The sequence below is a fragment of the Botryllus schlosseri genome, chromosome 9 (genome assembly GCF_051294905.1).
Source record: "Botryllus schlosseri isolate E-star chromosome 9, Bs_hap1, whole genome shotgun sequence".
Lineage (NCBI taxonomy): Eukaryota > Metazoa > Chordata > Ascidiacea > Stolidobranchia > Styelidae > Botryllus > Botryllus schlosseri.
Genome location: NC_137244.1, coordinates 18,479,808 through 18,495,947, shown reverse-complemented (window position 1 = coordinate 18,495,947; position 16,140 = coordinate 18,479,808). Strand labels below are relative to the sequence as shown.

The 16,140-nt window shown below is 42.4% G+C and overlaps 1 protein-coding gene across 3 annotated transcripts in view; it reads left to right on the top strand.

Annotated features, from left to right (window-relative positions):
• LOC145446847 (rho-associated protein kinase 1-like) overlaps nucleotides 1-9,784 on the top strand; it is a 30,085-nt gene extending 20,301 nt beyond the window's left edge. For 2 of the 3 annotated variants that reach the window (XM_080325221.1, XM_080325220.1), the window contains exons 25-31: nucleotides 438-597; nucleotides 1,195-1,357; nucleotides 3,632-3,710; nucleotides 3,774-3,978; nucleotides 5,320-5,379; nucleotides 5,444-5,654; nucleotides 7,274-9,784. In XM_080325221.1, the coding sequence (XP_080181347.1) occupies nucleotides 438-597; nucleotides 1,195-1,357; nucleotides 3,632-3,710; nucleotides 3,774-3,978; nucleotides 5,320-5,379; nucleotides 5,444-5,654; nucleotides 7,274-7,733 (1,338 nt within the window). In that variant the 3' untranslated portion in view covers nucleotides 7,734-9,784. The remainder of the gene's footprint in view (nucleotides 1-437; nucleotides 598-1,194; nucleotides 1,358-3,631; nucleotides 3,711-3,773; nucleotides 3,979-5,319; nucleotides 5,380-5,443; nucleotides 5,655-7,273) is intronic. The other variant, XM_080325222.1, reaches the window with a different exon arrangement.
• The last annotated feature ends 6,356 nt before the right edge of the window (nucleotides 9,785-16,140 follow it).

The following is a 16,140-nucleotide window of genomic DNA, read 5'->3' as shown; positions in this document are numbered from 1 at the left end:
CTGGTGCCGAAGTGCAAATTGAGTTTGTCAGTTCGCCAATAGCGTTTTTAATTGGCTGGAAGTGTTGCCATGTACACTGTACGGAATCGGTGTGTATTGAGCAGATTGTGATGGCGTTAATTCAATCATTCGAACTCGCGTTTTGCTAATAGTATTAGTTGTTGGAACCTTGATGTTTGGTGTAGAAGTAGATCCCCATGGCAATATGCATTTGGAACTCAATATGCAATATCTAATTACCAATTTAGGTTATTAGTATGCAGTTGTTACTAAAATGATTCGAAGCCATGTTATGCGACTTTGATGGTTTTACTGAAGCACTGCTACTAGGCACTGTACTCTGAGCAGGCTGGTGAGTTACACGAATATGTGAATATGTTCTGCAACCCTATCAGATCCCGTGCGATATCAATGATATTGTCGGTTGCTTTTGACAGGCTCTGGCTGATGAAAGTGCGCGGTGCAATGAGCTTCAAATGGCGTTGGACAGCAAGGATAGCGACATCGAAATGCTAGGCAATCAGCTGCAACAGGCGCAACTTCACCCAACCAACGTCGGTACGTTGAGTCTTACGGAGAGCGAAGACAGCGTTCTTGGTAAGTTCGATTTTTTGTCAAAGCAAATAGTTTTATGCGGTATCCAGATGTGCGCTGTGCCTTGATGCAGGGACTTCTAAATCATTCATGCTCTGGTAGATGATTTTCCAAAAACCCATGATGAGCTCATTTGTCTGTAATATGTGAGAACACTCTGTTACTTTGGTGGCGCAGAGAAACAATATATTACATGTTTTCATGAGTTCTAACATCTTGGGTATGTGCTCCTCTACAACACGAAGTGCCATTACCTCTGTCAGCATCTCATAGCAATATTCACTGCGCTAACAGAATTTCGCCGTGTGGCTTAAACATAGGTTTAAAATTCCTGCAAATTGTACAGGATCTCAATTTTCAGCTGTAGAATTGGATATATATTCGTATTTAAATAGATCAATATTTTCAGCTGACACTCATCAAGGGTCATTGTCAGCAACTACTAGAGAATGGGAAGGAACAATATTTTTCATAATGTAAAAGTTTATAGGTAACATTGAAACGTGGATCAGCCTGTTTCGATTATCTATGATCTGGAACCCCTTGAATAGCAGATGGAATGTTATATAGAGCTTTGAAGTTAACATATTGGTATTGCAGAAAATCGTCTTCAAGGCTGGTTATCGATTCCGAACAAGTCGAATATCAAGCGACACGGATATTGGAAACGGCAATTTGTCATCGTCAGTAAAAAGAAGATTATTTTCTACGATTCGGAACAGGACAAAAACGCGTCCAATCCGAGCATGGTTTTGGATCTAGAGTAAGTGTTGCTGACACGTTATATTTATAAACAGGGTTGCCATACCGTCCTTCTAAGATTTGTCCTTATTCTTAAGCGCCATGTCTTAGAAAACTCAACTGTCCTTATTTCTAAGATATGTCCTTCTTTTCGACTTGTATCCCTATTTTGTCTTATTTTGAGCAACTATACAGAACTTAGATCGTTTTCCTCTGGTACCTGCATGATATTCTAAAATTACGCTTTTGCGTCGAGATTTTATGATATTATTAATGAAAGGAACTCCCGTGGCATACACACCACAAGATTTAACTTCTAAGTGGTGAGATAGCTAGGTCAGTGAGTGGTACAGTAGTTTCGGCTGTACCAAGCTATCCCAGCAGACGTCATTTTAGTAGTGAACAGCAGCACCAGGTTTCTACCGTCTAGTCAGCAGAATAAACTGTGGGTAAACTGTGGGGAAGGTAGCATTTATTGCGTACTGGAAAAGAGCGCAGTGCAGTCGACACTTGGGTTAAAAATAGTACAGCTGGATCTGTTTAGTTAAAATGAGCAGGCGTAAAAACGTTTTTCGTGACGATTATGAGAGATAATTCAAAGGAAGCCTGAAGGGCGAGTGTTTCGCACATTGCAATATCTGCAATTGGGACATTAACCTGGAGGCCATAGGAAAAACCGTTATTTCAATTCACATTGATACCCCAAAACATAAGAAGTGTGTCATAATGATTGATTCGAGCTAGTCGATGAATTATTTTTTCACAAGTCGATCATTACCAACGACCAGAGACTACTAGGCAGCAGCTGCTGCTGAGGGTACCTGGGCATTTCACAACGTCAAACACCTGCAATCATTTCTCTACAACGATTGCACATCGCAATTGTTCAAAGCAATATTCCCCGATTCCAACATCGCAAAGAAGTTTGCTTCGGCCAGGATCAAGACTACAAGCATTGTTACTGGAGCTCTTGCTCCATAAGCTCAAAAAATTTGTCTAAACTTGATGTAACCTACAGCGTTTTTCCATCTTGGTTGACGCCTCTAGTCAGAACGAGTAAGATAAGTAAAGATGAACCTAGACCTGCGCTGTCGTGAGATCCAGGAAGCATATTCTAATAACAAGGAATTGCAAGAGCAGGCTGTTTCTTGCGATAATAATGTAATGTGATATGCCACGGCTCATATAAATACAAAGTATGAACAACATCGCTTTTAACGGTAATATAATTTTTCGACTGTCCTTATTTTTGGGTCCATATCGATGGCGACCCTGTTTATAAATAAGAGATCATCGAGTCAGAGTCGATGCAATACATTTATTTTGTGTTTTCTTCTTAGCGGTCTATTGGACAAGAATTTGGAATTTATTGTCAATGATTGAGATATGTTCCGATTACTGGCATGGTTACAATACGCTTGTTTAAAGAAATCCTGTTCGAAATTGAAAATCTCAGTTTTCGTATATCTACCTTGTGGCTGCAATATTTAAGTTTCAATGAAACTGCCATTTTTTAAATCGCCGGATGCTGAACCGACGCTCTAAGCCCATTTCAGTATCCGAGGCATGGTAAATTTGAAATCAGACGATTGCTCATTTATCGATCAATGTGCTACGTGGCGTTCCGTAATCGTAGCGGGTGTTCTGTACGCTGGTGTTGTACTATTTGCACAGTCTTTATCCGAGCTCATCCATAGTAAAGAAGTACTCAGCCCTTTTTCAAGTACCCGGTATTTGCCAGGAGTGCCAGTGCATTACTCGAGTGTTCATGGTTTTAAACTGATTCCACTTTCGTTTTGAAGTGAATCTTCTTGCTGTTGACGTCTGTAATTCAGCCTAGTAGAAGGTAGTATTTGGATTAACTCCAGTTATTTTCATAACTTTTACGTTCTATTTCAAGTAGTTTTTGCTTGTCTTTAAAATCGTCACTTTCACTCAATATTTGAGTAGTAATCTACGTTATCACTTCCACTCGTGCCCATTCAAATAAGGAAAATGACTCTACTCGGTATGAGTCCATTCGTGTGTTGACTCGCCTTGTACTCGAGTCATTTCGAACGACTCGACGAAGGCATCTGACTCGAGACTCGGAGGGCCGGGACAGGCATTTCATTGTAAATTCGAAAAATAGCGAAGTTACTACATGTTCATATTTCGTTTTTCAGTACTGCTGCTTGAAAAGTAGGGCCCGAAACTTGACTCGAGTCAAAACCTTACAAGCTCGTTTCACTCATGACTCGGAACCTTGCGACTCGGTTACAAGCCTGCTCCCATGACCCGCATTCTTTTTTTGCAGCAAGTTATTCCACGTCAGGCCCGTGACGCAAGCGGAGGCCATCCGCGCCAAGCCCGAAGACATCCCCAGCACATTTCAGGTGACTCTTGTCTGTGTGCCTGTGAGTCTCGCCTTGCGTAACATATGCACGATCGTGTGACAGGTGCTGTACGCCAACGAGGGGGAGAGCCGGCGCGACCTGGCCAACGTCTCGAATCTGGTGACGGACGCCGACGCCAAGGCGGCCGAACTGAAGTCCAAGGGTCACGAGTTTGTCAACATCATGTATCACCTGCCCACCAATTGCGAGGTGTGCCCCAAGCCGCTGTGGCACATGTTCAAGCCGCCGCCCGCCATCGAATGCCAACGTGAGTACGAGGCTTGCGTGTTTTATCTGCACTGCCATATGTCAGATGGCCGTTCCGCGTTTATTCCTGACAAGGTCTTTGTTATCTCCGGTTCTGAAATTAGTCAAATTTTATGCTTCCGCCGTACAAAATTGTCCGACTTTTGAAACGAGCATCGTGTCCAGTATGCTAAACGATCGTTGCTGATGTTTCTTTCAAAAGTCCGCCATCAGTGTGGTAATATGTCAGCAGGGTTGTGACCAAGTCACAGGCTCCGAATCACAAGTCAATCTCGCTTTTATAGTTTTTTTATAGTTTCAATTCAACACCGAGACAAGTCTGAGTCCAAGTCGTCGTGCAGAGGGTCGAGTCCGAGTCATGGTATTGTGACTGGAGTCAGAGTCCAAGTCATTGTGTTGACTGCTCGGTTTCCAGTTAAAGTCTTGTCAACCCACTTTTTATCACTCTGTTTGGTGATATCGAATGGTTCGCATTTATAATATACTAAATTCCCTTACTTTTAGCAGTTTCTAGTTGCATTTTCAAGTAGCAGTACGAATACCCGAAATCCCAATAGTATGGTTACTTTACTATTGGAAATTACAAAGAAATGTCTGTCTTGGCCATCTGCGTCTCGAGTCATGCGCAATGACTCGAGTAGAGTCATTTCCGTATTTTGAAAAAATGACTCGAATCAAGTCGAGTCTGACAGTGAAAATTCCACGATTATCTCCTAATATCTTCAATACTGGCAATAGTATTTAATACAGCCCGACCGAAAATAATGTCGAGGAGATATCACACTTTCGAGGAAATATCGGTATCGGCCTTTAGGGGTAAAAATATATCGGCAATTTTTGTGACGTCACTGCATGATAGTTTGAGTCAGAGAATTGTAATCTGCGTCTGCTAGACCGCAAATATTGATAGAAATCTTATAGCTTACGGGTTCAGAGGCATCATTTCTAGTATATTTCATGTCTAAGCATAGCAATGACCGTAAAGCTGTTCGAATAAATTCTGTGAAGTATTTGAAATGCGCCGTAATCTAAATGCCATATCTGTTGAATATCAGCTCAATATACCGGTGTTATCGGCGAAGGTGCCAGGGATCATTTTTATTGTTGTCGGCCCAAAAATCCAAGAAAAGTTGTTTCAAATCTGCATCTTAATCCACCAAAATTCGCTACAAATCTATGTGGTAATCTACTAATAGTCAATTGAATAATCTGTGTGGTAATCTGCTAAAAGTTGCTGAAAGTATACGTGGCAATCTTGCCGAGTTAGCTGGCAATCTTTGTGGTAATCTATCTCCGGAGGTTGCATGAGCTGACCCGCTAATTTGACCCGATCAATTTCCAGGCTGCCGAACTAAATGCCATCGGGAACACTTGGAACAAGGACACATTACTCCTTGCCGAGGTGAGCTATCATATTTTGCGACTGAATACACCGATATTCATTGCCTTGCGTCATCCTTTCCCAGTGAACTTCGACATCAACTCCGCCAAGGACCTTCTGATCAAGGCGCAAACGCCGGAAGACCAGAAGATGTGGGTGACGACGCTCACAAAAAAGCTGCCCTCTCACCCTCCGAGCCACCCGGACGCTTTCAGCGGCAGGAATTCCCCACGCGTGGCGTCAGGAAGGTACCCGCCAACCCGAAGACAGAGCAGCAGGGGACAGCCACCGCAAAGGTTAGAATTTATTTACTTTTTCTAGTAGAGTGAGACTTGCAAGGTAGCACTTTTCTTTTGAGTCCCTCGCTGTCTTTGGTTTTTGAACGCAATCATATCAGCATGGCATGTCGGATACGTTTTTATCAATTCTATCTCAAGTGATGGGCGCTGTTGAATATCTTGTGTGATATTCGATGGGTTTATGTCATTTTTCGGTTATTTTTATTGCGTTACGTTGAATTCGAGTGCGTACACTTTTTATTTCGCTGTGCAAGTTTTGCCACCCTTGCCACACGTCTAATATTTCGGGTTTATGGCCTGCTTTTTCGTGTTTTCAATGCAGTGCGATTGATTTTGGATGAAATGTTTTTCCGCTGTGACTTATCGATACTTTCGAGCGATTAGCACCGTATTATTGAGCGTTTTTCACTTGCTATTACCACTCATGATACCGTGTGTTTTTTGCGCCAAGTGGTTTGCTATGTTTTGTTGCTCGGTACGGTGTCAAAGTGGCGGCTAGCTCACAATATTTTAACGCCGCCTTTTCCGGTCCTACCCCTGTACCAGCTCGACTCTACCCCCTTTTGAAATCCTTTATTGCGCTCTCGGAGAGAGTAATCTGATTATCCTTTAATAAATCCAAATGCATTCCAATATTGTTCAGATTGTTTCTTCATGCTGTTGTCATACACTGTCTTAATGACATTAATCTTTATAATTTACCTTAACCATTCGTCATACGATTTTATGCCCACACATTCAGTCACTAACAGCGCACCAAAATTTGTTTGTGATTGACTTCCCCCCCCGCCCCCGCTTCTCGAGTAAGTCAATATTGACATTCAGGCACGAAATTGAATAAAATTGATCTGAATCTATATTTTAGTAACTGACATAACTTTACGCGTATATATACGTTAGCATGATCAAGGTTATATGATCCTTGCGGCATTGGCATTAATACATAGATTTAACCCGATTAAACTCTTACAATTTACAACAAAGCTGTCTTTGGTTTCACCTTGCCCTTCTTTTCTGTTGGCTGGCTATGCGGCTGCTCAAAGAGTGTTTGCGGTATACGATTAAATGGTGTGTAAAGAGGGAGCTTGCCGTGGGCCAATATCAAAACAGACAAATGTCTTGGACTTGACATAATAACATATCGCCAGGCATACACCATCAAACTGTGGTATCCATAGCGAAATCTTCCCCACCTTTGGTTTGAATGAGAGAGACAAACAGAAGCAGTCATCAAACTTGATACATGTTGCGGCATGTCGTAGCAGTCTTGTGCGTTTTTGAGCTCATTTCGTTGATGTTTCTGCGCGGTAGTCACATTTAAATTTCGTCGCTGTTAACGCCACCCTCCTTTTTAGCAAATTCATCGAATTTTTCTAGCCCAGGGCGACCAAATTGCTGCTGTTTTTTCTAACACTCAGTCGCACCGTTTTGTTAACATCGAGCATTTTACTTTTCCGCCTCACATGTTTTCGTTCTATCACCGCAAAGACAATGACCGCGGGGCGCATCACGGTTTCGTTGGCATGATTCGTTTGTTTGGGATGAGGTTTGGTTTGGTTCACCCGTTGGGACCTTGCCTACGTCACAAGAAAAAACAGATTATCCTTTTCTTGAAGCGGCGGCGACAGGGGCAGCCCGGGCCAGAGTTCCATCGGCAGCAGCGCCTCACTGGACGTGCCTGTGGGTTCTTTCACCGGGGAGGTCCTAGAGAAAGTTGCACTGGCCCTGGACAAGTCCCCCCTTAGCGAGCCCGCGCCTTCGGCCAGCGTGACGCGCAGCACGTCGGACCGTCTCAAAAAGCAGCCCTCGGGCGGGTCCACGCCGACCGATTTCAAACAGCACTCGGGGCTGTTCAGGCGTAAGGACAAAGACAAGGAGAAGAGCAAGCTGCAGAAGAAGCTGTACAGAAAATCGCACCATGAAGATTACAGGAAATCGATGAGTCCGGTCGAGGAGATGAAGCCGAGACGCAGTTTTGGGGGGATATTGAAACGATCGGAAAGCGGCAGGCCCGTCAGCACCTCGGCGCCGTTGGTGCCCGGGTCTAGTTTCGCCGCTGACAATTCGGACAATTGATGCGGGTTCTGTCGACCCGAGCTCGTAGGGCTGGGCGAATTCGAGTACCTGAGTGATTTGACTCGAGTATCGCAATTAATTGGAATTTCAAATATGTACCTTTTATGCTGCCAGATAGGAAACAATGTCAATTCTGCACCACGTGAAGATAATTTGGTATTGTTTGACCACTTATTGCATTGCATTATGTGGGAAATGCTGCGAGTTGATTTCAAACAAATTTCATTTCCACTAACCTACTGCATGTTAATTGACATTTGAAGGCTTGCGAACAGTATTTCTCGTTGATAATGTACCTCTTAGTTGAAACATGCTTACAATTTCAGTACTCGAAAATATCGTCTCTCGCTGCTTGACTTGCGCTCAGCCCTACTTGGCAGTCTAGGTTCTAACTAGGTTAAGTATCTAAATTTTTTCCACGCCTTTCTTTTCCTACTGCTTTCGCCGAATTGGCGTTTGCAATTGTTTGTGCTCTTTATAAGAAATAGTAGGGACCTCTATACGTATGTGTATGTATATCCTGGTGTCCATGATTTGATACACGTCATGCTGATATGATGCGTGCTTCCGTTTTGTACCATTGAATTGTAGTACGTCGCTTGATAATACTCTGCCGGGAACAACGTATGTCGACCTTTTTTGGGACGCTGTCTTTCTTTATCGTGTGCAAACCTTTTGTATTATTTTCTTTCTGTAGTTAGCCCAGATTCTTCGGATGGAACGGGAGTGGAATTTACATTTGCATGTTGAGACTCGTCTGCATCCGCGCGTCGGAGCTGCCTTGCCGGCTGGCACGCGAGTGCTTATTATCCGAAGAAGTATTGACTTACTGACGCGGGCTTGTTCGAAAGCCCGTTACGGTGCGACAGCGTTTCTTGTGCCTTACTAGCGATGCGGTGCCCTGAGGTGATCACTCTCTGCCCCGGACCCATTACTGCCGCGAAATGAAATCGATTGCCAAACTGCGACGATATTGTTTCTGGCGCGACCTCGCTGTCTGTCGTGTCGGCGTGCGGAGATTTTTTTTATGTTTCCTGCGATCCTGTTGTAGATATAGTGATTTTAAAGTGGCGAATCATAACCGGCTTCGTTGGCGTTCGATCAGCAATCATTTTCTCGTCTCTGCGCGCGTCGACGGTCCTCTTAACCCTGATTCTAACGGCGCGTGTGTTTTTTCGCGTGGAATTTTGCGACCCGGCGTTATTTTTCCGCGTAGGATTTGTGCTTTTTCCGCGTTGATTTCGCAGCCCGCGCGCTCGTTTTTTCCGAGTGAAGTTTGTGCTTTTTCCGCGTGGATTTCGCGACAAAATAGAGTAATATGTCTCAATTCAATAGCATTGTGATTGTTTCGATTTGCGACAGTTTCTTAATGATCTTTTTACGACCTTTATTATTCGCATTTCTGAGTTGTCTGTTCGCGAAAGTGCGCTTTTTATAAAATGGCAGTCCCGATGAGCGCAACCGCGCTGTAGACGACCCGTTGCCGCCCGAATATACAACCAACCCTCCTATTGAGTATTTAAGTTCAATCGCTCGCAACTTGAGAGGGAGTTCGTTCAAGCACCAAAATGCTCGCTCGATTCGGTAGAGATTAAGTGCCTTTGGTAATTCTTCACGTAACCGCGGGCTTTTTCGTATCGGATGTTGTCATGCTTCATGCTATTTACGGACTTCTAGCGTCCATCGTAAAACTGTATATCCTTCTTTGCGACTCACTGGTAGGGGAATTAAATGATAGTACTTATGTTTCACGAACCGTTTGGAGTGCTACTCTCAGCATGTATGCGGCTGCGGTTATTAATATCCGCGCCTCGCGCCTTCCTGAGGTTCTTTTTTTCGCGTGATGGAATTATAGCCCGGCTCGGCAGTCTTTCGGGTAACGGTGTCTCTCCTATTGTTTTGCTACCGATATCATTCATTGCTATTAAACTTATTTTCTTATTGTAATAAAGTATCACACCGCTGATACTTGGGATATTTAAAAATTGCGAATCAGCATGCTATTCTGCATAAATATAACATTGATCTACCGCACACAGGTGGGTGGTGAATTTTGCTGTGCTTCTTTTGGTTGTGTAGCCTGTAGTAATAGACTTTGGTTATTATGTGTTGGTAGGCTGTGTGGTATTCGCACTGCCGAGTTCGGGCGATATGGTAATGCGTTAAGATCGCATTTAGTTGAGGAAGATATGCCGGGCGGGTTTGCCATGTACTCGTGGGAGCAACTACACCGTAGGTAACGAATGCGACTGCATTACGCGCAGTATTGCTGCCACCGAAATGACCTGACTTTGTGGTTTATCTGCAGTGATTCCCGGTGGTTTCTGAGCTTCAAAAAGTCGTTAAGGCATCTATCCATCTCAAAAAATGAGCTCCTATTCATTGCTACACCAAAAAACAACTAGAGAAAGAGCTATTTTATAGGTAGGCTGCCGCTAAATTAACTATAGGTATACGAGACAGACATGGGGCGATTACTTCAACAATGTCATCGATTGCGATTACGATTACAGCAAAATCTCGAAGTAGTCGGTTACGATTACAATGGAAAAGTAATCACGATTACTATCAATTTGCTACTTGGAACTTGTGAATCCAACGCATATTGGAAGACAATATAACCATAGTGTCCTATATGGTGTCGACACAAGCAAATCTCACGGCTCAGTGAAATTGTATCACGTCACAATTTCCATTTGGCTACAGGCAATTTGACGGTCATTTTTGACCAGCTTGCCGAGCATTAAATTTGGTAAAACGGGTATCAATCGAAAGCTGACTCTGCACTGATGACGAAAATATAAATTTTATTCCGCTTGCGGCCCTGGAACCCCCACAATCAGCCTCGAATTTTTCATTGTTATGGAGGTTGGCATTGGGACGCAACAATGCTTTTTGGACCTTTTTCTCTTGAGCTACTCTCTCGTTTCGTCAGACAGCATTGTTGCGTCATGAGCTACTCTCTCGTTTCGCCAGACAGCATTGTTGCGTCCCAATGCCAATCTCCATAACAATGAAACATTAGAGGCTGATTGTGGGAGTTCCGGGGCCACGAGCGGAATAAAATTTATATTTTCGTCATCAGTGCAGAGTCAGCTTTCGATTGATACCCGTTTTACCAAATTTAATGCTCGGCAAGCCGGTCAAATATGACAGTGAAATTGCCTGTAGCCAAATGGAAATTGTGACGTGATACAATTTCACTGAGCCGTGAGATTTGCTTGTGTCGACACCATATAGGACACTATGATATGTCGACACCATATAGGACACTATGATATATAGAATATAACGATTGCGATGAGAAGGCCTCATGAGAGAATAATTTCCATTTTAATGTGACGTCATATTCCTGTTACGCCTCGATGGATCAGTTGCCGAAGTTCATCGCGGACAATTTCTTGTCCCAACTATTTCCATTGCAGTTACAACCCACGCTAACGAGGTATATAAGCAGATGGCTGTAGCGGTTATTGCGAAATAAAGATTGGTCCCCGTTTCAAGTATGGTCATATGAGAATGACTCAATCGCCGGAACCTGGTATAGATCCCGACCGTAACATTATCCGAGGCGTCAGATCTGCAGAGACCAATGACAGGCCGAGTTCTGTGTGGAGGAGAGACACTACCGGATGTTCCGACCATCTATATCAGGGGTATCAAACTCAATGGTGCTCGCGGACCAACTTCCTGTTTTTTATGCTGCCGCGGGCCACAGCACCAGTAATACGGGTATTCAATGAATTTCCAAGTAGGTCTTATGTTTGACGGGACCTTGCAGACTGCCATTCCACACACATGAATCTCGACTTTATCACGACAAAGTCAAATGAATCCAAGCGGCTGACCTACTCTCACGCTTCAGTAGTAAAAGTCCAGGGATCTCCGAGTGATTTGCAACTTGGGTTTTCACATGACGCATTGACAACTGCTATCATCGTAGCACGATTTTCATATAAACGGAAGTAAAAATTGATCCACCTCCACCATGAACATAACAATGCAAAATGTGATAAATCTAGAATAGAACTAATATAAGTGTTTCTCTACTAGGATATAGCTTGTAAAATTAGCAGTCAATCGCTTCAAGTCAATAGAAACCACATTCACCTAGAAAAAGTCAAGTATGGATTGCGCTGAGGACTAGCGCGTCTACACCTTTTTCAAATTTCAGCTAATATCATCCAGGACCGTTTCCCGAGGAACACTCTGATTTTAAAACACTCATCTGATTCTATGCTGTGAGATAAAAGTAAATTTAAACCTTTCTAGCTCCGACACGATGTCCAACTATCACTTCGAAATTGGCCTATCAATACCGGTAGGCTAAATAGCGATTACCAGCCGCGCGTCTGTACCATTTTCAAAGCTAATTTAACGTCACCCAGAACAGTTTCACGAGCGAGGACCAATCTAGTTTTAATATACTCCAATGATCATATATTGTGATATAAAAGTAAATTAGGATACTTCTAGGTCTGACACGATGTGCAACTATCACTTTGAAATTGACCTATCAATACGCGTAGCCTATATTGCGATTACCAGCCGCGCGTATGTACAATTTTCAAAGTTAATTTAACGTCTCCCAGAACAGTTTCCCGATGACCACTCTACTGGTTTTAATATACTCATCTGATTCTATAGCCTACTGTGAGATAAAAGTAAATTAAAATCTTGCTAGGTTAGACACGATGTCCAACTATCACTTTGACCCCCCTCTTTGGTTTTAGCGCTTTTTTCAAGGTTTGTAGCGAATAGACGTGGAAATCCTTGTACCAATCAAGAAGATGATTGCGTTCAGATGAGTCAATCATCAAATCTCCGCATATATTGCTATAAAAGTCCCATATGACGACAATCATCAAGTCTGTGCAATAGTGTGCATGCCTGTAAAGTTGGTAGGCGAAAGGGGGGTCTGGGGGGCGAGGCCCCCCAGAAGCTGCGATTACATACTTATAGCCCCCCGGAATTCTCGCCCAGGGCCACCACTGTATGTACCATTTTGAATTTGAAGTGAACCGATCATTGGATGACTCGGATTGCCGGCTAAACATGAGCGGTAAATCGATGTCGAAACACAGGATTTATCATGATTGCAATTACCGCTCATTTTCAGCCGACAATCCAAGTCATCTAATGATCGGTTCACTTCAAATTCATATTTCAACATCGTTTCCGGCCTAGAATTGTCTAGAGTAATTATCAGGAAACGGTTCTGGGTGACACTAAATTAATTTTGAAAATGGTACATATACGCGCTGCTGGTAATCGATCGCAATTTAGCGTATTGATACGGCAATTTCAAAATGACAGTTGGACATCGTGTCAGACCTAGAAATGTCCTAATTTATTTTTAGCTCAAAGTATATGAATATTTGAGTATATTAAAACTAGATTGGTCCTCGGGAAACAGCTAGTCCAGGGCGTTGCTAAACAAAATTTGAAAATAGTATATACGCGCTGCTGGTAATCGTATTATGCGTAATGATAGGGCAATTTCAAAGTGATAGTTGGATATCGTGTCGGACCTACAAATGTTTTAATTTACATCTATATAAATTACATATATGATCATTGGAGTATATTAAAACCAGATTGGTCCTGCAAAGTAAGCATATATCGCGTCAAATTCTTGAAAATTCGCCGATCAATTGAAATATATTATAGTTGCTAACATTTCCCGGCCAGAGATCTTCCCTACATCACACGACAAAGCACGAAATACCCTGCTCCAAAGACGAGTCACTAATCTCACGCCAAAACGCATGACAAAGGGCTCAGTATTCTCTCGAATCGATCACACATAACCGATCAACTGGAAATCTCATGACGCGTTCAGGTGTGTCGTGATACCAAATTTTGAATATTCTAATTGGTATTCTACTTGAGATAGTTTGTCAAAATAATTAGTTATAGACACCATGCGAGCGTAGGATTGCATCGGCATCATGACCAGAGATGGTCAGTAACGGAGTACTTACACTTTTTGCAGTACTTGAAGTAGATTTTGCCTGCTCGCACTACTTATAAAGTAGTTTTGATTTTAGACTACTTCTACTTCTACTTGACAGTTTTCAGTTTTTTAGGCTAAAATAGGCGTATAATTCCTACTTACTTAGGCTACTTGTCAACCGCCACTCCTACTACTACTTGAGTAGAAATTTTGGCGTTACTTCTACTTGAGTAGCGACAGTGACTACTTTGACCACCTCTGATCATGACATCGTAAAACCAAGTCACGACGTTCCGAGTCACAAGTCCTTCTCTGGTTGTAAAGTTTGAACCGACTCAACTCGAGTCATTTTTATTTTATCACCCATTCTGTCCGAGTTCGAGTAATATTCTACAGAAGGTCGCGCCCAAGTCCAAATCACAATTTTCTGTCACGCATCATCAACGGGTCATGTTTTACCACCATAAACAGGTAATGCGACGTAATAGCTGATCTTTCACCGCAGTCTAACTTTTGAAAGTGATGTGATAGTGATGTTTGGTGAGTCGTTTCAGGTTTTTGGAGGGGTTTTAGAGCGAATTTGAAGAAAAGATATGTGGCGGTTAAATATTGTCGAGTACTTCCAAACCCAAAATGATCTCGCGGGCCGCATGCAGCCCGCGTGTTTGAGACCCCTCCGCTAAAGAATTCAACAGTTTCGGCTAATCCATCTTTTTGATACTTGAGCAATTTTACATTTTTTCGTGTGATTGTAATTGTAATTAAAGCTTTTCTATTTTGTATAATTTTGTGTAATTGTTTTAACAAAAAAATTTCCCAATTACATTTTCAATCACATTTTTATATAGACCTGACAATCACAACATAAAATAATTAGCCTATTATTTAAATGGGTGTTCTATGCGTGCCTCGTTATTAACTAGATAATTCAGCCATGCTAAGCTGTTTTCCAAACTTCAGTAGCAACAGATAACTTGGTGAATTGCAATATAGGCTAAACCAGCGGTTCTCAAACTGGTGGGCGTGCCCCCCTTGGGAGGCATGAAAGCATCTGAAAGGGAGCACGAAGCTCCGGTAAACTGAAAAATATTTTCGCGCTTGGCGCGATTTACCTCTTTCTTAGTTATTGCTCTGTGTATAGTCCTAATTTCATATAGTAGAATTATCTCATCAACAGTCATAACAATCCATACCATCAAACTAGACGTTAGGATTTCTGGTTTTATTGTATGATATCATGATAAGGGGGCACGAAATATTTCAATGTCATTAGGGGGGTGGGGGGTGGCTGTCTAAAAAAGTTTCAGAACCGCTGGGCTAAACTAAATCTTAATATTTAAGAATGAGTGAATAGCAAATAAACTCTTCTGAAACCTGTGCTGAACCATTTCCTACACCCTGGTCAAAGTTTCTTTTTAAATATCTGACCAATACTTGATGCTTGATGCAGTAATAGTAAAAATAACCAACCAAGGCTTCAGCAAATTTGATCACGCATTGCTAGAGATTCTATTCCAATCTTAGCCAAATATATTGGGGCCGGAAACTTTTTGTACCCTAATGTTCATCAAATGTGATCCAACAGTTTTTGAGCAAGTGAAAACGTAAATGCGAACCAGAATTTTGTAATTCGTAGTTATCAGGAGCGACCATGAACAACCAAAAGTTTTTTCTGTGTTTGTATTTTTCAGTACCAATGATTAGGCATAGTTCGAATATGTTCGAGTTTTTTTTTTTTAATTAAATGTATTGTACGTAGGCCTATTATGAATGAAACATGAATAGCTTGAGATTGTTGCTAATGACGTCGCTACGGTTGTCTAAGAGCACCTCCTATACCGAATCAATAACTCAGGGGTGGGCAACCTGCGGCCGTAGAAAGGAATATGTGCGGCTTCGACACGTAATTCAATTAATATGTGTTGGCGCTCGTCGATATGCAAATTGAAACTAGAAATGCACTCCCGAATTTTTGAGAGATTTCAATTATTCTTGAAATTATCTTCGCGCTTCGCGCGATTCAATGCGTCTTCGCTTTTCGGTTTTAATATAGTAGCGCCCTTTGCATTCTGAGCATGAGCTCATTGCGAAATAAATTTGTTTTGGTACATTTGGGTGATTCCAAGATGTTTCCACTATACCAGTGGTTCTCAAACTGAGGGGAGCGCCCCCTTGGGTTCGCGGAAGCATCTAAAGGGGACGCTGAGCTGCAGGCAACAGAATTTTTTTGGCGCGCTTCGCGCGATTTACCTCCGATTCAAAGGTCTTGCTCTGTATATAGACCTAATTTTATATTGAGGAATTCTCTCGTCGACAGTCGTAACCTTCCATGCCATCAAGCTATCCATTGGGATTGCTAGTATTCTGGTTGCATTTTTTGATATGACGAGGAGGGGATCGAAATCTTTCACCAGCATAAAGTTTGGGAACCACTGAACTATACCGACAATT